The sequence below is a fragment of the Sus scrofa genome, chromosome 1, assembly GCF_054392235.1.
Source record: "Sus scrofa isolate SSC_HxYL_T2T_F1_AM1 chromosome 1, Sscrofa_HxYL_maternal_Yorkshire_Landrace_v2.0, whole genome shotgun sequence".
Classification (NCBI taxonomy): domain Eukaryota; kingdom Metazoa; phylum Chordata; class Mammalia; order Artiodactyla; family Suidae; genus Sus; species Sus scrofa.
In genome coordinates this window covers 16541403-16562987 of record NC_139383.1, presented here as the reverse complement: position 1 = coordinate 16562987, position 21585 = coordinate 16541403, and the positions used below count along the sequence as shown (strand labels likewise).

At 37.7% G+C, this 21585-nt stretch overlaps 1 protein-coding gene across 8 annotated transcripts in view; it reads left to right on the top strand.

Annotated features, from left to right (window-relative positions):
• Positions 1 to 17275, top strand: part of TAB2 (TGF-beta activated kinase 1 (MAP3K7) binding protein 2) — a 77932-nt gene extending 60657 nt beyond the window's left edge. For all 8 annotated transcript variants that reach the window (XM_085024064.1, XM_085024042.1, XM_085024056.1 and 5 more), the window contains 4 exons: positions 9505 to 9665; positions 9877 to 9970; positions 11387 to 11467; positions 15230 to 17275. In XM_085024064.1, the coding sequence (XP_084880190.1) occupies positions 9505 to 9665; positions 9877 to 9970; positions 11387 to 11467; positions 15230 to 15372 (479 nt within the window). In that variant the 3' untranslated portion in view covers positions 15373 to 17275. The remainder of the gene's footprint in view (positions 1 to 9504; positions 9666 to 9876; positions 9971 to 11386; positions 11468 to 15229) is intronic.
• Positions 17276 to 21585: the final 4310 nt, after the last annotated feature.

Below are 21585 nucleotides of genomic sequence, written 5' to 3'. Positions count from 1 at the left end.
ATGTTGCCAACTTTGAGATTCTCTCTAAAGAGATTCTACTAATGTATATATTCTAACATATTTATAAATGGGGAACATTTTTGGTAACATTTGTGAAAATGTTCTTTTCCTCTTTCCTTCTCCCACCCATCAGTAGGTAGGTGATTGGGGGAAAAAATACATCTTTGGTAGGCAAAAATACATTGTTGCAGTGTTTTTAATTTGTAGGAGTTCCCTGGTGGCCTTGCAGTTAAGAGTTCAGCATTGTCACTGCTGTGGCTTGGGTCACTCCTATGGCTCAGCTTCAGTCCCTGGCCCAGGAACTTCCACGTGCTGCGGGGATAGCCAAAATGAATCAATGAATGATGTGATGTTGAGCATCTTTTAATGTATTATTTTTTTTCTTTTTGCCATTTCTTGGGCCGCTCTCGCAGCATATAGAGGTTTCCAGTCTAGGGATCCAATCAGAGCTGTAGCCACTGGCCTGCGCCAGAGCCACAGCAATGCAGGATCCGAGCCGCATCTGCGACCTACGCCACAGCTCACGGCAACTCCGGATCCTTAACCCACTGAGCAAGGCCGGGGATCAAACCCGCAACCTCATGGTTCCTAGTCGGATTCATTAACCACTGAGCCACGATGGGAACTCCATAATGTATTAATTTTTTAGTCATCTATATTTCTTACTTTGTGAACTTGTTTGTTTTGTGCCTACCTATTTTTCCTAATATGTTATTACTTTTAACTTGGTCAATAAATTTTTTTGTTTTATAATTTGTTTTTTACTTTTATATATTCAGACTTAATAATCATTTTTCCTTCTGGCTTCTGTTTATATCTTATTTAGAAAGCCCTTCTCCATGCCAAGATTTTGAAAAAGGAACAAATCTTGTTTGTATATTCTCTCTCTCTCTCTTTTTTTTTTTTTTTTTTTGTCTTCTTGCCATTTCTTGGGCCGCTCCCGCGACATATGGAGGTTCCCAGGCTAGGGGTCAAATCAGAGCTGTAGCCACCATCCTACACCACAGCCACAGCAACGCGGGATCCAAGCCACGTCTAAGACCTACACCACAGCTCATGGCAACTCTGGATCCCTAACCCACTGAGCGAGGCCAGGGATCGAACCCGCAACCTCATGGTTCCTAGTCGGATTCGTTAACCACTGCGCCACGACGGGAACTCCATACCCCTCCTTTTAAAGTATAAACCTTTCTAAACTATAAACATCCCCAGTTCCTATTATGGTTCACCCAGTTTTATTTCTTTGAGGCTCTTTTGCTGTCTCTAGGCCCCAGTTTTTTCCTCTAAAATGAAGCTTTTAGACAGTATCTAAAATCTTAATTATGTACAAATAAATGCCAGCATCATTGTCTAGCTGGGACCCACATTCATCTCTTATTAATAGTAGTATATAAATTTATTTAAAATAGTCACAAAGGTTAAGCGTCATTCCTCATGGTTCTCTTGTGAAAATGTGTTGCCCAAATTTTAGGCCCATTTGCAGCACTGTTGAAGGATCTGATTTCACACTGTCTTTAGAAGTGGAGAAATTGATTAAAACATCAGCATGCTTTATTTTTAAAGAGTAATTGCCGCCTCTGAATCATTTGTGACTCAATCACCAAATAAGTGACTGTAATTACACAGTGGTATATAAAACATCTAGATATCCCTGCTGTCAATAGTTAAAATCTAGGAGTTCCCATTGTGGCTCAGTGAATTAAGAACCTGACTAATATCCATGGGGATGCAGGTTCAATCCCTGGCCTTGTTCAGTGGATTGATGATCTGGCGTTGATGCAAGCTGCAGTATAGGACACAGATGAGGCTCATATCTGGTGTTGCTGTGGCTGTGGTGTAGGCCAGCAGCTCCAGCTCCAATTCAACCCCTTGCCTGGGAACTTCCATTTGCCACAGGTGCAGCCCTAAAAAAATAAAGTTACAATCTAGAAAAATCTGGATTTATTTTAGGGTGACATTGTGCCTTGTTAGGCACAGTGACTTAGACATCTAAAATGCCCTGACAGACAAAAATTTTAAAGACACTAGAAATGTGTCTTATGTTTCCAGTGGCAAAATTCATCTTTCTCTTAAAAAAAAAAAAAAAAAAAACTAAGCCTAAGATCTTTGTATCCGTAAATGCCTGGTGCTTTTTCCAGTGGCAAAGGCATTTTTTAAAAATACATACATTGTTCTCGCTCTCTTTTTTTTTTTAAACTTCTGGCGAAATCAGATGTCATTTACACTTACAGAATGCCTAGAATTAGTAAAGCTAACACTCTGGAGCTTCAGGTGTGTTTTTCCATTTACAAATAAAAATGCATAACTGAGAAATTATCTCAGTAGTTTATTGGAAGCTGGTAAAAGTTGAGTAAAAACTGAGTTTTCTGTAATTGCTTTATGAAATAACTAGTTTGCCCATAAGGAGTGATTTAAGAGCCCCAGTATGTGTTTGAAGTAACTAATTGACGGTTAGTTTAACAACCACCAGAGGGAGTTGCATGCTTAAATTGCCTTTTATCCATTAAAATTTAATTTTGACTGGAAGATTTAAAAGATACTAAGCATTTTTTCTCTGTTATTCCTACTCCTTGCTTGTCTGTATAAAAAGACAAAGTAGATAGTTAAGTTTGGAAAACTAAAAAGTCATTGTATGATTGAAATATTAAATAGATCCCTTATTTCCTTGGCAGAACTAGCTTATAAAAGAGCCACCTTTCTGCAGTATCATCAACATAAAAGTCTTGCCATGTTTCAAAATCTATTAAAATCTTGCTAAGTAAAACGTATTAATAACATTCAAGGAAACTTTAAAATAAATCTCAATTTTCTGCTTTATCAATATTTCTTGAACACTTCTATTTCATTTTACCATCCATTAAGTCAAATTATTGTTATTATTTTATATTTAATAGGTATTGATCAAGGAATGCCTACAGTTTTCAGGGTTGGAACTAGATACATGGTGATACAAAAATGTTTATCTGCAGGAAGATTGCAGTTTAATTTTGAGAAATGTTCTTGATGAAAAATCTAAAATCCCAAATTTTTCAAAGTGAATAATGAAATGAACTCATCTAACAAAAAAATTCCCCTTTGGTGTGATTACGATTTACAATACAAACTAATAATATGTAAGCTCTTGAAGTAGTCTGTTCCCTTAACTTTGTGGCCTTCTTTCACACGTCATTCATGGTGTGTATTTACTTAATGCCCTTTGAACTAGTACAAAAATTAGCTTCATTACTATTCAAATTATTTTGGATTCTAGAATAGCAAAAATTTAATTAGTATGGTTTTGGCTGAATAACTAAAATATCATGACATATCCTGACAATGCAAATATCACAAATTAAGCTGCAGCACAGTCACACAGTCTTTACCTATACCTTACCATGTTTTAACTACTAGTACATAATTGGGTATTATTTTAGTTTTATCAAGGTGTGTATATTTGTGTGTATATATATATTCCATATGTAACTACTATATAGAGAGCATAGTGATGTGTCTGGTGTGGTTCTTTCTTTGTTTTAATCACCCTTGTTCTACATTCACTGGACCCCTTCAGTTTAAAGGCTTTCCCATCAGACTTGGAAATCTTCTGATTCTCAGTTTCTCATTGTCTCTTTCTAGAGCTTTATAGCTGTCTAACATCCTGGACCAATTTTCTATTTGTTTCTCATTGTCTAATTCTATTGTCTTTCTATTCTGTAGTTCAGGAGATTTCCTTAAATGTTTTTCAACCCATGTATGAAATTTTCATTTCAGCAGTGATGCTTTCAATTTCTAAGAGCTAGTTCTCTGATTCCTTTTTCATAGTAGACTTTTGTTTTATGGATGCTTGTTGTCTGAAATCTCTTAATGATGTTGAGAAAACTCAACTTCTCTCAGTTATATCCACTTAATCTGGATTTGGTCTTTCTCTTTTTTGCTTTTTTTTTTTTTGCTTTTTAGGGCCACAGGTGAGGCATATGAAAGTTCCCAGGCTAGGGGTCAAATTAGAGCTACAGCTGCCAGCCTCCACCACAGCCACAGCAACACCAGATCCAAGCCGAGTCCATGACCTACACCACAGCTCACGGCAACGCCGGATCCCTAACCCACTGAGCAAGGCCAGGGATTGAAACCACATCCTCATGGATACTAGATAGGTTCATTACCGCTGAGCCACAACGGGAATGCCTGGTCTTTCTCTTTTTTTTACCTAGATCTTTCACATGTCAGATGTTCCTCAAATGTGTGGTGATGCTTGGCTATTGCTTCATGTTTAAGAGTGAAGGATGATGAAGGCTAACTAAAAGCCATGTGTAAGAAAATGAAATTGGCTCTTGGTGGACTGCTTTGTGATGAATAAACAAGGAAAACATTCATCAACCACCTGGCATTCTTTGTATACGGGACCAGCTTGAGAAGTGTGTGGTTGGGGGAGCCTTAAGAATAAGCATACTCCTACCTGCCTTCTGCAGGATGAGGCGAGGTTGATTATTTCAGGAACAGATGTCCAATTAGGCCCCTCTTCTGGCCCACTCCTCACTTCTGCCTCCTGTTGTAACCTGCATTCTCCAATATCTGGAGTCTCTCTGTAAGTTTCTACGGGGCAGGTTAGCTGCCTCTTTGCAGTACCCTCTATGAGACTGTAGCTTTCTCCACCCTCTGTCATTAGTCTGTGCCATTTCATCTGCTTTCGTTCTTCCAGAAACTTTTTGAAATCTCTTGTCCACAAATTACCGTTTCCTGTTGTTTCTTGTTGTTGAGTTCTGTCAGTTTTATTCCTCTGTCATTTGCATGGGGTTTCAGGAGACAAAAGATTATATTAATACAGCGCTCAGTCATCTTTAAATAGAAATCCTGTCTAATATAATTGATTCTTCATATTTGGCTATTAAAGTCCATATATGTCTGTATGTAAATAAATGACAGGAGTAGAATTTTTCCTTTACCTTGCCCACTGGTAGCCTATAACAAATAGACTAAGTACATATTCCCAAATTGTGAATGAACCTAATTCGTCTGTATGTGTGGTTATTATTTTGTTTATAATATTTTATTTCTATGCCAAAACAAAGAAAGAAAACTCAAAAAAGCCAGTCTAAGGGATTTCTTGAAAACTTTCTGTTAACAGTCATTTCCCATGACAGAGGTGAAATTTTCAAGCCTTACCCCAGCTGCAGCTTTTCTGACTCTTTCCAAGCTGTTCTCTTCTTTTGGACCCTTGAAGCATAATTGTCATATTTCTTTCTCCCCAACTCTTTTAGTGGAGATTTATCAGAGCAAAAATGTCTGTAAATAAACACTAATTATTTGTTATTATGAGTCTAATAAGGTTTCTTAATGGATATGTATTGTTATGTTGTTTTGAACAGTGAAGGTTAAAATTGCAAATAAAACCACAACTGGAGAAAAAGTTTAGCTGAATTTTCATAGTGATTTTTGGAAATTCATGTTGACACTCCCTTGTAATTCATCTTTCTCAGATTCCTATCTAAAAATCCCAAACCTCAATTGAAAAATAAACTAGACACATAAAAATCCAGGTACTTACTAGAGAAATTGAGATGACATCTCTCTTCTACTATATTCAGAGCATTTTTTAGCTTGTTTGTAATTAACAGACATAATTAAGAGATCCGGAATAGTCTACCGATTACGTGTGTCCTTTCTAATACGGTCATAACTCTGCTTCAAGATCCTGTTTTCACTGGAAAGAAATATCTCTTAAATAAGCTCTTTTTTTTTTTTTCCCTGTCTTTTTAGGGCTGTACCCACAGCATATGGAGGTTCCCAGCTCAGGGCCTTATTGGAGCTGTAGCCACTGGCCTACACCACAGCCACAGCAACCCCAGATCCCAGCTGCGTCGGCAACCTACACCACAGCTCACGGCAGTGCAGGATCCTTAGCCCAGTGATTGAGGCCAGGGATCGATCCTGCATCCTCATGGATACTAGTCAGATTCCTTTCCACTGAGCCACAACAGGAACTCTTTAAATAAGTGCTAAGACAGGGGATTCACAATATTTTACTTTACGGTTTCAATCTGTCATAGAAGATATCTTGCCTTTATTCCCAAAGGCAAGCCACAGTTTCAACCATTGCAGAAACTCCTTTCTTTGTGAATTCCCAGAAATGTAATATTTTTTTCTATTTCAGAAACATTCCAAAGTATTTACTCTTAAACTTTAAAACATCCCCATAATGGTACCTTCAGCAACTGTTACTCCATCTCTCCTAAATCTTTTCTGAATCGGATTTTTATCTCCTGCTAATATTGGCCTTCTGTATAACTCTCAACTTTTTTCCCCAAATAAGTGTTACTACACTGGCTTTATTTCATTTTTATTTGCCCAATATATCAATTTTAAAATATCTCTAGGAGTTCCCATCATGGCGCAGCAGAAACGAATCCGACTAGTATCCATGAAGAAGTAGGTTCGATCCCTGGCTTTGCTCGGTGGGTTAGGGATCTGGCATTACCCTGAGCTGTGGTGTAGGATGGCAGCTGTAGCTCCGATTTGATCCCTAGCCTGGGAACTTTTTGGGGCAAGTGCAGCCCTAAAAAGCAAAAAATTAAAATTAAAAATAAGATATTTCTAGCTGCCCTCAAGACTTTCTCTGTATCATTGCTTTTCAGCAGTTTGACTGTGATGTGTATAGGTTTTATTTTGTTTTTACTTGGAGATCTCTGGGCTTCTTGAATCCATGATTTATTGTCTTTCATAAATTTTGGAAAATATTTAGCCATTGTCTCCTCAAGTATTTCTTCTACCTTGTTTTTCTGTTCTTTCTCACCAGTTACATGTATATCATAAGTTGATGTCGTTGCTCGCCTCTCAGATGCTTTTTTCTTTTTCCCTTTTTGTATGTGTTTAATTTGGGTGATCTTTGTCTTCAGGTTCACTGATTGTTCTGTATCCATCGTGCTGGTAAGCCTGTTGAGGGAATTCTTTATCTCTAATGCCATATTTTATTTCTGGCATTTGATTTTTTAATAATTTCCATCTCTCTTCTCAAATTATTCATCAGTTCCTACATGTTGTCCACATTTTTACCCACATCCTTCGACAGGTTAGTCATAGTTACAGTTCCGTGCTGGGTACTTCCTGCATCTGGGTCATCTTGGCGTATGGTTCTATTGATTGCTTTCTCTCTTGAAGATAGTTGAATTTTTCTCTCACTTTTCTGTGTTGTCTCTCAATTTTTTACTGAATGCCTAATAATGTGTGTAAATAAATAAATAAATAAAAATGAATAAAACAGAGAGATTGAGATATTTATACCTGAAATGAGAATGCTTCTTTTCTGGATATTAGTGTGAAGGGCTGAGTCAGTATAGACAGGAGCAGAGCTGGGTGTGGGCTTTGTTACTGCATTTAGTGCATCAGTCTTCAAATATCTTCAGCAAGCGGCTGCTCTTACTTTGTGTTTCTTAGAGTGCTGCCTACAGTGCAAAAATACTACTTTACTTTAGTCCTTTTATTTTGAATTTAGTCCTTTCTGTGCTGTAATGAGTCTCTATTTATTCAGAGTCTCCACATGAACTGATAAAGGGCCACATAGTAAATTATGTAGAATTTTACAAGCCGCGTGGTTTCTGTTGAACAAAAGCAGACATAGACAGTTGGTAAACAAGTAAACATAGCTATATTCCAGTAAAACTTTATTAACAAAACAGGCAATGGCCAGATGGGCCCCCGGCCCATAGTTTGCTGGCCTCTTGTTTACAGCTTTGTTCTTGGGCCACCCCATCACCACCCCTGACTCTTCTACGTCTGTAGAGCAATGTCTAACACATTGTAGTTTCTCAGTATATCAAAAGAATGGATTTGTGAATTATGTTTTGTGTTTTTTTTAAATGGCATATAGCTGTTGATTTTTTATATGTAAACAAATACATTTAATTAGATTGCAGTTAATTGTGATTACTGATATATTTGGAATTATTCCTATCATGTTTTTTTAATTTGTTTTTATGGCCACACCTGTGACATATGGAAGTTCCCAAACTGGGACTTGAAACAGAGCTGCAGCTGCCAACTTAACACAGCAGCTTGCGGCAATACTGGATCTTTAACCTGCTGAGGGAGGCCAGGGATTGAACCCACGTCCTCATGGACACTGTGTCATGTTCTTAACCCACTGAGCCACAACAGGAATTCCAGAATTCTTATATTTTGGAACTAGAGTGATAAAAATCTGCACTTCAAATAAAATCAAAGTAATAAAAGCCTTACAAAACAAGCTTGGGCGGATAGGGATGTGCAAAGACACACTGAGTTTTCTACCAGGAACATGTGTACCTCCAAAAACACTTTCCCATATTCATAAAATATGTATTAAAATGGGAGAGAGGATACCGAGATATTAGTTTATCGGCATCAGGAGTTCCCGTCATGGCTCAGTGGTTAACACGAATCCAATTAGGAACCATGAGGTTTCAGGTTTGATCCCTGGCCTCGCTCAGTGGGTTAAAGACCTGGCGTCGCCGTGAGCTGTGGTGTGTAGGTCACAGACACAGCTCAGATCCCCATGCTCCTGTGGCTCTGGCATAGGCCTTCAGCTACAGCTCCGATTAGACTCCTAGCCTGGGAACCTCCATATGCCGCAAGTGCGGCCCTAGGAAAAAAAAAGACAAGAAAAGAAAAGAATCAGTGATAGTTTTTAAGACTTGAAACACTATGCCCTAATATTCTTTTCTTCCAATAAGTAAGAAAGGAGACTTACAGGGGGAAATACCTATGGATTTTATTAGTGTCAGATTTTTCTTGGGAAAAATTATCTACTGTCGATCATTAATTTTGAAGTACTTGAGCCAAACTTGACTCCCTGCATCGGTACCCCAATTCTGATTCTAGAATACTACTGGATTGACTGGTCTGAATGTATGCAGCTTTTTCCTTATTTTTTAGGTTCATGGAAATTTGAGTTTGACTATTTAGCATTAATCTAATCTGTTTAATCTACTTGACTTTTAATTACTGCTTTTCACTTTTAGAAGGTATTCCAGATCTACCTGTTTTCTCTTGGTAGAATCATCCCAAGCTGACTTTTAATAGAAGTGCATTCAATTATCTTTATTACCATCCAGTATTCTAAAAAGTGAGCCTCACATTATCCAGAGATGAAAGAACATGTACCAGTTAATAAGTTTTCCCAAGCAGTTCATCATTCATATGACAATATTGATTGCTTATTTTCTTTCTTTGAAAATCTTAGGAAAGTAGGGAGTTCCCATTGTGACTCAGCGGCTTAAGAACCCAACTAGTATCCTTGAGGATACAGATTCGATCCCTGGCCTCACTCAGTGGGTTAAGGATCTGGTATTGCCACAAGCTGCCTTTAAGTTAAAATTTTTCAAATTTTAAATGTTTAAACTCAAAATATTTTGTTTTACTGTTATATTTGGGATTCTTGGCAGCCTGTTGTTTGTCACAGCAATAGTCATTTGTTTTGTTTTCCCAAGGCTGTTTTAAGGTTAATTGACTACAAACTGGGTGGGTCTTGATGTTTACTAATATATATTGCAGCTCTTTTGGTACATCAGAAGGCCAGAATGGAACGACTTCAAAGAGAACTTGAGATTCAAAAGAAAAAGCTGGATAAACTAAAATCTGAGGTCAATGAAATGGAAAATAATTTAACTCGAAGGCGTCTGAAAAGATCAAATTCCATATCCCAAATACCTTCAGTAAGTCTTTCTATAACTGTTGTGACTGCTATGCTTGAACATGAGAATAGGCAATCTGTCATAAGTGTAAAATCTTGATCTAGTTTTTTAGAAATGCTCTTAATTCATACTTGGTTTTATGTCCTTATCTCCTCCCTGCAAAACTCCACTCTTTCTAACTAATAACACAAGAATTCAATGTAAATCCTTCTCACATGGAATTATTTTTCAGCTCGAAGAAATGCAGCAGTTGAGAAGTTGTAATAGACAACTCCAGATTGACATTGACTGCTTAACCAAAGAAATTGATCTTTTTCAAGCCCGAGGTAAAGTTCAGTGCATTCTTAACTGAAATTCATTGTATTAATTTACCATCTCATTTCCTGTAGCTGAAAACAGACTTAACAATTGTAATCTTACTGTTTCAGATTTGACTTTGGAGCCAGATAGTGTTAAATAACTCTTGGATTTTTATTTTCTTTTACCCTCCCCCCAAAAGTTACATATTTGGCTGAGGATTAAGCTGATAAATTTTATATCCTATAGTTACCCTTTGGTCTTATGTTATGGAAAGACAACAATTAGTATATGTCTGGCTGTATTGCCAAAATACAGTATTGCTGTTATGTATGTGTTAATATAATCCGTTACATTATTTATCAAGGTTAAAATGTATGTATTCATATACCTTTTTCCTTTTACCTTTCAAGAATTACCCTTCTAAGAACATAATTAAAAAGGCACCCCCACCCTAATGGCACTATCTTAATTCATTAGAGAAAAAAATTAAAATATGGCTTATATGTATTTTGGGACAGTGATAGTGTATTATGCTTGAGCCATTATTGACAAGCAGTAACTGCTTATTATAGAGTAAAGTATATTTACAATTCAGTTTCATAAACAACTAAAAGGAAATTTTATAACTGAAACCTGATTCTTAAGTTTGAGAAATAATAGAAACATATAAAATGGAAAAAAACAGGAAACGGAAGGAAGCCAAAAAATAAGAAGTCCTTAATCACATTTTTGAGTATGTGCCCAAATCCATTAAACTGAAAGATGATTTGTTTTATTTTCTTTTCGTAAGTAAGCTGTTTATATTGAAACATTCATAGAAAATGCCATAATTTACATTTGGAGAGAAAAAGAAAGTGCTGGTCTACAAACTTCTAGCTCTTGAACTTGTTCCTTTTGTTTAAAATCTGAAACGTTATATTACATTAGTGCAAGGTTTTTATACTTACTTGAGGCCAAGGTATTTAGTTGCTTAAGACCATGTTTCACCACTTAAAATTATATTTTAAATTGTTAAATTTTGGCAGTTCCCTGGTGGCCTAGTGGGTTGGGTTAAGGATCTGGCATTGCCGCTGCTGTGGCTTGGGTCACTGTTGTGGTACCAATCCTGGGCCTAGGAACCTCTGTATGCCACAGGCAGAACCAAAAAAAAAAAAGAAATTGTTAAGTTTTATGTGAACTTGTCATCGGGAACAAGGGTCTAGTCTAATTCTGCTACCGTCTTACAGCATTAATTTGACCTCCCCAGTTGACCTCTGTCACGGGTACTGTGACAGAGTACCTCAGCTGTTGTGAAATTCTTACATGTAATTTGAGATTAGAGGTGCAAAATAAATGAAAAGCATTTCTTCTACTTATACCCTGATGTTAAAATATTTGGTTTTTTTTTAATTAAATATTTTTGAGCTATAAACATTAATATACTTACTTTTTATATATTTCAGGACCACATTTTAATCCCAGCGCTATTCATAACTTTTATGACAATATTGGATTTGTAGGTCCTGTGCCACCAAAACCCAAAGGTTAGTGTATCCAGTAAGTGTGAAAACTGTTGCATTTTCAAAAGCAAGATTTTAGAAAATTTTATTTTTAGAGCAACCTTTCACTCTAGAAGGGTTCAAATGTTAGCTTCCTTGGGTAGATTCATTAGGAAGATATTTATTTTCACTTACATGCTGGAAATTGGGGAGGGTGCAAAAATGTCATGTACTTAGCTCTTTAAAAGTAATACATGTGTCCTTAGGATTCATTATATACTCCCAAAATTCAGGTCTTGGGGAAAAAAATCACCAGGTACAAAAACACATTGTTTGAAATTTTAGACAAATGGGAAGGAAGATGTCTTAGGGAAGTTTATTTTTCATGAGTATCCTGTTTTATTTAGTTTATACATAATTCTGTATAATCAAATATTCTGAATTCCAACCGGATGGTTTTTGAAAATTACCTACTGTCATTTTTATATCATCGATATTTGCAGACTACATACACCAAACTGAGAAATGTCAAAACATTTGTGTAGGTTTTTCTTCCAGGCATTAAAAAATACAGAGAAAAGGAAACAAGAAATAACAAGTATGTTACTAGTTCTTTGGTTTTTTACAAGAATTTTTCACATTCTCATTCAGTATCCTGTTCTCCCCACTCCCTTGTTTTTGTTCAAGTGTAATTTAATTAAGCATCACTGTATTTTCATGTTTTTATTTAAATGTTTTAAACATAGCTGAACTGTTATTACAGAGGAACAAAAGTGAGATTAGGGTATTTGGCACAGTATGTGAGTGAGAAAATGTTCAGACATTGGATGCTATGTAGGTGTTAATCGAACAAAGGAATAAAGAAATGAGTAGTAGCCTAGCTTCTTAAAGTAAGCAAAGTGAGTTTTTAAACTCTGAATGAGTTGCCTTCATGTAATCTTTTTACTCTTTCAAAAACTAAAATTTTTCATATAAAAAGGCCCTGTTTTGTTTCACCATGGAGTACTTACCTGTTGAGAGAAGGAGGGAGGTGGAATATAGAAGATTTTGGTCTCAACAGTTGTTGAGTGAGGGTTTATTTTACTATTCTCCCTACGTCCATATGTGTTTGAAATTTTCCATGATAGAAAGAAAGAAAAGGTCCATTACTTTAAAAACTTTTCACAAAAGATAGAAGCTTGTGTGCTGGCAATTTTTGGAGAAATTAAAGAATCAGTCATGTTTGCCTTAAAGCTAAAAAAAGGGAGTTACTAGTTTCACTTAAGAATTTTCCTTAGTTCTTAAAATCAGTTCTGCTTTACAGTGCAGGGTTTTTAACTGCTAAAATGAGGTGTGGAAATCACAAGTCCTCCTTTGCAATCTGACTTCCTCTTTTTTTTAATTCCGGTGGTTACTTAGTTTCCAAATACCTCTAATAAAGAGAGTCATAATTCTAAGTACTATAGGAGATTGTCCAGAGGTAAGAAAACCATTGGAGATTTTCACGTTAAAAAAAGTTTAGGTCCTGGAGTTCCCGCCTCAATAGATTGAAGTGTTAATATAGATTGAATTTGAATGGCCTCCCTAAAAATCTTTGTTTTGTAGTTAAACAAAAAGGGTGGACAAAATTTTACTAAAAATGTGCCAGATAGGAAAGTTTTCTATCGTGAGTGAGGTCAAAATTCTAGTAAGTAGAATGAATTATCCCCAGATTAAAACAATTATTCTGTAAAATGTTTCCCAAGTATGGGGTGTGAAACAATTTTAGATGGTATAAGTCAAACTTTTAAAACTGCATTTATTTTAATGTGGTGTAGCTGATACTAGTACCAACTTGTGCTGTCAGATCCTTATTTTTCAAATATTTTTTCTTAAACCTTAGGTATTTGTTTTAAATTATTCAGTTTAAATAAAATTACTATATAAGCAGCACTCTCAAGTTGCTCATGCATATGCCAAAAATTGTGATGATGCCTAAAAATTCTGACAATGCCTGAAGTGGGAATTTTGCAATAAAATATTTAAGACTGATCAGTAAATAAAGTGCTGCTAAAGGGGTGCAAAGTGCCAGACATCACTTAATCATTTTAAATTTTTATGTTTTCGTGTATTGTATATAATAGTTTGTTGAAATAGCAGAAAAGGCATCTTGTAGTTACTAGTTCAGGGGAATAGGTGGAATTTGCAAATTAATATCCATTATTTTAACATAGTTTAGAACTACAAACGATATACCTTGACAGGAGAAGTCCAACAATGCGTGCTCCATTTACTTTAAATCTCCCCAAAATAATTTGTAGGAATACTATTATAAATTATAATGAGACCTCCCTCCCCCCAAAAAAAGTTGTTTTGTAAATTTAACTTCGTCTTAGACACAGTCATTGAGGAATGTAATTATTCTTAGATTTAAGATACTTCTGACCATTCAAACATTCTAGAACATTGGCCTCTTAAAGCTGCAGTGGCTTTATTTTTCCTAATTTATTTCATTTTTTTAAAAATTTTTTTCCTTATAGTTGATTTAAAGCTGCAGTGACTTTATAAGTAAGAAAGATTATACCTAGAGGATTCATGATTTATCTAAGATCACAGAGCAAAGAAATCAAGAGTTAGTAGGGAGTTCCCATCCTGGCTCAGTGGAAATGAATCTGACTAGTATCCATGATGACACAGGTTCAATCCCTGCCCTCACTCAATGGATTAAGGATCCAGCGTTGCCGTGAGCTGTGGTATAGGTCAGAGAAGCAGCTCGGATCCCACATTCTGTGGCTGTGGTATAGGCCAGTGGCTAGAGCTCCACTTTGAGGGGACCTCCATATGCCACGCGGCCCTAAAAAGACCAAAAAAAAGGGAGAGAGTTAGTAGCAAAGGCGCAGTTCTCACAATTCTCAACCTCGTATTCTTTCTACCGTTCCATAATAAATACAATTTTAAAATAAAATGAGAAATAGAGTATGGTAAAATTTTACACTGATTAACTTCTCCAGTGTTTATCGCTGATATTTAGTTAAATAGTAAAAAGATTTTAGAAATTAGTTCATCTTTATATCTTACTGGTGTTCAAGCTTAGATTTTTAGCAGATAGAGAACATTTAATAAAAACTTCCATTCCTGGAGTTCCCGTCGTGGCGCAGTGGTTAACGAATCCGACTAGGAACCATGAGGTTGCGGGTTCGATCCCTGCCCTTGCTCAGTGGGTTAAGGATCCGGTGTTGCCGTGAGCTGTGGTGTAGGTTGCAGACGAGGTGAGGCTCGGATCCCGCGTTGCTGTGGCTCTGGCGTAGGCCGGTGGCTACAGCTCCGATTCAACCCCTAGCCTGGGAACCTCCATATGCCGTGGGAGCGGCCCAAGAAATAGCAACAACAACAACAAAAAAGACAAAAAAAAAAAAAAACTTCCATTCCTGGTAGAAAACAGAACTACAAATACTACTTCGGTGGAACATGAGACACAATAAATGCACTTACGAGTATTGCATTGTAGTTGGACACCTTTTTGAGGTCTTGGGTGATTTTGTGGGAATCTTAGCCATTTGCTAATTGATTTCCCTTTTCTCCTGCTGCAAGTTGGGAGAGATGATGCTCTTTTCCCCTTTGAGGTGATTCTGAGCTGATTATGTCATGTCTGTGTTGCGATTTCCCAGCTAAGAAGTGCCAGCCTGATAGAGGCTGCTGAGGATCAAGCATGTGTATCCGTTTCAGCTAGAAGCTTCATTTGGTTAACAAGCTCCTTCATGCTGGGCAGTACAAAGATTGTTTCAAGTTGTCAGTAATTTATGGCTTTGTGATTTTTGCTTCTAAAATAATTCTTTTGCTTCCTTACAGATCAAAGGTCCTCCATCAAAACCCCAAAGTCTCAAGACACAGAAGATGACGAGGGGGCTCAGTGGAATTGTACTGCCTGTACTTTTTTGAACCATCCAGCCTTAATCCGTTGTGAACAGTGTGAGATGCCAAGGCATTTCTGAGCCAAGAGGCCCTGTGTCTTCTCTAAAACCACATCTGAAGTTCAAGAAACCAGTCTGTCATCAGGGGGAGAGTTTCACTGCTTAGGATTTTGTCAAATTGAAGGTGCAGCAAGATGGTGTCGTGCTAGTGTCAAACGTCAGCCCACAGAGCTAATAATACCTCAGTCTAATGTCACAGGCAGTTGAAAGTCATCACATGAAAGGGGATCTGCTGAAAGACTCGGTTGCCCGCTGCCTAACCATGTACAGTGTTACCCGCAGCCCGTTGTGGATAACTCTCAGTATATCCATGCCTGAGTGTTCCCGGTGCCTTTTCCCCTCATGTCACTACTGAATTTTGACAGGAGGAAGGAATAGACAGTAGCTTTTTTTCCTTAAAGCTTTGGTGAAACACTACAAACATGAAGAAAAGGAACAAGGTTTAACTATTTAAAAACTGTGTGCTGCCGCTTAGTGCCAATGGATAGGGGAAGAAGTTCACAAATCTGTGGTACTCTTGGCCTTTGTCTTTGTCTTCCCTGAAAATGTCTCCACTCTGTGAAGCCAGCATCTAGGGTCTAAAGATGAACAGGAAAGCAGCATGCATTGTCTGTACAAACATGGAGTGAAATATCCCCAGAGCTTTTCCTACTGTACAGATCTCTTGAGTCTGCTTTAAGTGATTTCTTTTCTTCCTTATTATTTTCTTATATTTCTATATGTATAGTGTAATAGTCTTTTGTTAACTAATTTTCTTTTTTCCTTTTAGTGATTAAGCACGATCATGTCCCTTTTTAAGCCTTACCTGAGCGAAGCAATGCCTTAAAAGAAAAAAGCATTAATGAAATGAAACCATGCACAAAATAACTTTCCTCTCCTTCCTCTGTACTTTGCCCTCATAAGTGCCGATGTTCTGTGAAGACATACGATGCTGCACAGTGAACTGCAAACAATATTACAAGACTTATGTCTGTAGGTCACACTATATACTGACCTTCTCAGTGGGTAGCACAATTCAGTATTTTATCTTCCACAAGGAAGCCTAAAACAAAAGATATTTTTAACCCACTGACAGCAACAAGGTTAAGCTTGCTTTACCTGCCGGTGTCCCACAGAACTTTCACCAGAGATTACTGTTGGGAAAGTACAGTTTCAAAACCAGCAACAATAGCAGTACCTACAGCCCTTTTTTTGGAGAGAAATTTATATGCTTTACTGTTGGGGCAGTCCATTTCTAAACCTGACTTGGTGGCAGTATCTTCTGTATTTATAAACAAGGCTAGTCATATTTAGGACAACTGAAGAAAAGCTGGAAAAAAGAAAAACAAGCAGACTTGAACACTGAAGCAACCTCAAGCATCTCTTTATTTTGATGATATATTTTTATAAGGAAAATAAGTATTCAGATGATCAGGAATGTATATAACTAAATGAAATCAAGAAAAAGAAATAACAGTATGCATTTAAACAAACAGAATTATGAAATTATATATCAATGCTTAGAACGGGGCTAAAGGAAGTGCTGTAATGTAGCAAGAGATAGATAATGTAGACTGTCACCCACTGTAAATGTTTGCAAATGAATATTTTTTAAATAAATGAAATTATTACAGGTGATTCTATATGAATGTCAAAGCCTTAACTTCTAGGCTTTACATCTTGTATATGGGAAGAACTATGACAATCCTAGTTAATTAGACAATAAGCCCAAAGCCCTTACATTTGATGCATTTTGTTTTAAAAATAGGCCTTGTTTTTCAGCTTCATCTGCAGTTCTATGTGAAGATTGATAAATCAGTTTTTACTTGTTTTATTAATAAAACGTAATTTGGATATCTTGAGTTGATGGTTTTGTGATTTAGCTGGGTAAACTATCTTTGTAACAGATAAGTTATTTATAAAAATTAAAAAACTTATATTCTAATGTGGATTTTGTGACTTGTTTTTAAAGTTTGTGGGACAGGAGATAATTTATCCCCTGGCAGAATATTTGTTTATTAATTGAAGTCAGAGAAAACTCATTTTCTAGTCATTTCATTTCTTTTGGGTTTTTTTAAGTTTACCCCATTGTTGAAAACGTGATTTCCTGGGCCATTTAGCCTGAGTAGTCACTTAGTTAATATTGGCTCCATCAGACTGGGTATCAGTGCTGAGGATAGTAGTGCTTCTCTTGAAGAGAACCTTTCCGTTAAGAGTTCTCAGAAAATTATAACTCAGGTTTTCTGAGCTTGAAAAGAGCAAAGCAACACTTACTGATCTTGTTATGACATTACTTATAGAAAGCCCTGCCTTGATTGGTCTTTTAAACTTAGTAGGACATAAATATTCTTTGCGGGGGACTGTGAGGCCTGGACATGGAGACCACCTTCAGAAAGTCTTGCACCAAAATAGAATTACAGTTACTCAGCAGCTCAGATGGAAAGATGGACTTTGTTTCTCATTGCTAATCATCCTCAGGTACTGATATTCTCTGTATTTAAAGAGGAGGTGGGCAATTAGTGGTGCATGGAAATTGGACTTCTCAGGGAAACTTTCTTTTCTCGCTTTTTCTTTTTTGGCCACCCCTCAGCATATGGAGTTCCCAGGCCAGGGATCAGATCTGAGCCACAGTTGCGACCTGTACTGCAGCTGTGACAATGCCAGATCCTTTGACCCACTTCACTGGGCCAGGGATCGAACCTATGCCCTGGCGCTACAGAGGTGCTGCCAATACCATTGTGCCACTTTTCACAAAATCTTGGCCAGTATCTACTCTCATAATTAGTACATTATACAAAGATGCATGTTGTACTGAAAATTTTTGTGAAAAATTTATTTCTCTTTTAAAATTTCCATTTACTTTTTTTTTTTTTTTTTGTCTTTTTGTTGTTGTTGTTGTTATTGTTGCTATTTATTGGGCCGCTCCCGCGGCATATGGAGATTCCCAGGCTAGGGGTTGAATCGGAGCTGTAGCCACCAGCCTACGCCAGAGCCACAGCAACGCGGGATCCGAGCCTCACCTCGTCTGCAACCTACACCACAGCTCACGGCAACGCCGGATCCTTAACCCACTGAGCAAGGGCAGGGACCAAACCCGCAACCTCATGGTTCCTAGTCGGATTCGTTAACCACTGCGCCACGACGGGAACTCCCCATTTACTTTTTTAAATGACCAGGCTGGATCAAACCACAGGCTAATATCAATGGGCTTTATATATTGAAGAATTGAAGTTCCGCATAAAATCATATCTATTGATAGTCCAAAATGATATTAACTATTAACTTTCAACTTAAATTGTTTTTTGGGTTTTTTTTTTTTTTTTTTTTTTTTTTTTGTCTTTTTGCCTTTTCTAGGGCTGCTTCTGTGGCACATGGAAGTTCCCAGGCTAGGGTTCCAATTGGAGCTATAGCCGCCGGCCTACGCCAGAGCCACAGCACCTCGGGATCTGAGCCTCATCTGGAACCCACACCACAGCTCACGGCAATGCCGGATCCTCAACCCACTAAGCGAGGCCAGGGATCAAACCCTAAAACCTCATGGTTCTTAGATTCGTTAACCACTGAGCCACGATGGGAACTCCTCACATTTTAATGAAGGCATTTAAAAATAGCAAGGTTAACTGACATTTCATCAGGTTCCTTTATCCCAGTTTAACATTGATGGGAAATTACAGTGAGCAATGATAAGTTTAAGAAGTAAGTGGTGTTAAGATATATTCGGTCTATGAGTAATTGGAGTTAGCAGTGTTGCCTTAGAAAATAATACTAAGTGTGTTGGCACCAAAGGCCATCCCAGATTTAATATCTGCATGCTGAGAATTAGCATAGTTTCCTATATAATAACTAAAGAATATTTCTATTTCCCCATGACAAGTGAACATATTTTTTGGCTCCAGTTTTTAGAAGCTGTAATTATATCCATTTTACTTGAAGATGAAATAACTCAGGGCTGCATTTTAGTTTTTATTGTTTCCATCTGAAAATATAATTAGGTAGCTAAAAGAAATGCTTCTCAAAAAATTGTAATTTTTTAGCTTTATATTTGTTAAATTGGATTTTCCCCCCTCAATATGTAGTAGGTGGTTCAGTGGTTTTCGTTTTTCGGTTTTTTTAAGGGAGTATAGTTAATCATGAAAAATGCTTGGTAATGGAGTTCCCGCTATGGTGCAGTGGGTTAAGACTCCAACTGCAGTGGCTCTGGTCACTGAGGAAGTGGGGGTTTGACCCCCCCAGCCCGGCATGGTGGGTTAAAGGATCCAGCATTGCTGCAGCTGCAACATAGGTCACGGCTGTGGCTCAGATGCAGCCCCTGGTCCAGAAATTTTCATATGCTGCAAGTGCAGCCATTTAAAAAATAATAAAATAATGCATTGTCTTTGCAACTATAAATTTCTTTCTATATTACAGTTTCAAAAATAGAATTGCGGAGTTCCGGTCGTGGCGCAGTGGTTAACGAATCCGACTAGGAACCATGAGGTTGCGGGTTCGATCCCTGCCCTTGCTCAGTGGGTTAACGGTCCGGCGTTGCCGTGAGCTGTGGTGTAGGTTGCAGACGCGGCTCGGATCCTGCGTTGCTGTGGCTCTGGCGTAGGCCGGTGTCTATGGCTCCGATTCAACCCCTAGCCTGGGAACCTCCATGTGCCTCGGGAGCGGCCCAAGAAATAGCAACAATAACAACAACAACAACAACAAAAAGACAAAAATAGAATTGCCATGTTACGAGAGTTCATTGATGTACCTAGTTGCTTAAGAAAGTTATGAAAGTAGTTGCATTAACACTGTGCCATCTTATTCCCCAGATAGACCTCTCAGATCTTAAAAGAGTCAATCCAGTTGGGATCCAATTGAGGCACCTACCCAGATTTACCCTGTAACCTGGGATAGTCCTTTGCTTTGCTTTCCTTGCCTTGTTAAATGAAGATAATAATATGAGCCCCTCTTGTCAGGAGTGTTAAGGGGCTTAATGTGAAACTCCTCCAGTCAACCTCTTCTCTCCCTAGGAACCAGCTTACCCTAAAACAGTAGGTTATGTTTCTGTGTGAATGGGTTTTGAGGCATTTTTCTCAACAATGTTAACGAACAAAATGGTAAGTTTGCTTTTTATTTCTCAGAATTGGTCTAGGGAATTCTCAGGGGGTCCCTAGTCTTTCATTCTCCGCAATTGAGTTCTTTCCTTCTTTTAATGCCAAAAGGCTGCTTGCTTTGCAGAAGTTATAAGGCCAACCTGAAGATCAATTGTGTTTATATTGCTGTTGCATGTCCAGCTCTCTAAAGTGTGTACATTTTATGATGGGGAATAACAGATTATTTCTCCAGGAAAATAAACACTTGTCTTCGAAGGACTTACTACTGTGTTTGCACATCTGCATATTTGTTTTAAGCCTAGAATTGACCCAAGGTTGCTTCATTCTAGCCTCTCTTTATTTCCTTTTTCCTTTTTTTTTTTTTTTTTTTTTTTTAATCTTTTCTGAGGACAGGAATACATCCTTCTGATCCTGGCTGTAGTTGGCTCTCCATATCTGCTGCATCCTCATATTCAACCAACCATAGATAGAAATACTCAGGGAAAAAAATTCCGAAGTTATAAAAAGGGAGTTCCCATTATGGCTCAGTGATTAACGAACCCACCTAGCAACCATGAGGAGGCAGGTTTTGATCCCTGGCCTCATTCAGTGGGTTAAGGATCTGGCGTTGCCGTGAGCTGTGGTGTAGGTTGCAGATGCAGCTCAGATCCCGAGTTACTGTGGTTGTGGTGTAGGCCGGCGGCTACAGCTCCGATATGACTCCTAGCCTGGGAACCTCCATAAGTCATGGGTGTGGCCCTAAAAAGAAAAAAAAAAATTATAAAAAGCAAAACTTGAATTTTCTGGGAGTTGTCATTGTGGCTTAGCGGAAAGGAACACAACTCTTATCCAAGAGGATGCAGTTGCAGTCATTCCCTGGGCCTACTCAGTGGCTTAAGGATCCAGTGTTGCCATGAACTATAGCACAGGTCACAGACTTGGCTCGGACCTGGCATTGCTGTGGCTGTGGCATAGGCCTGCATCTGCAGCTCTGATTCATCCCCTAACCTGGGAACTTCATATGCCTCAGGTGTGGCCCAGAAAAAATTGCTGTGTGCCATAGCACTTACATTGTATATACGACTATTTACATTTTATTAGGTATTATAAGTAACCTAGAGATGATTTAAAGCATACTAAATAGCTACACCTTTTTATATAAGGGACTTGATCATCCATGGGCTTTGGCATC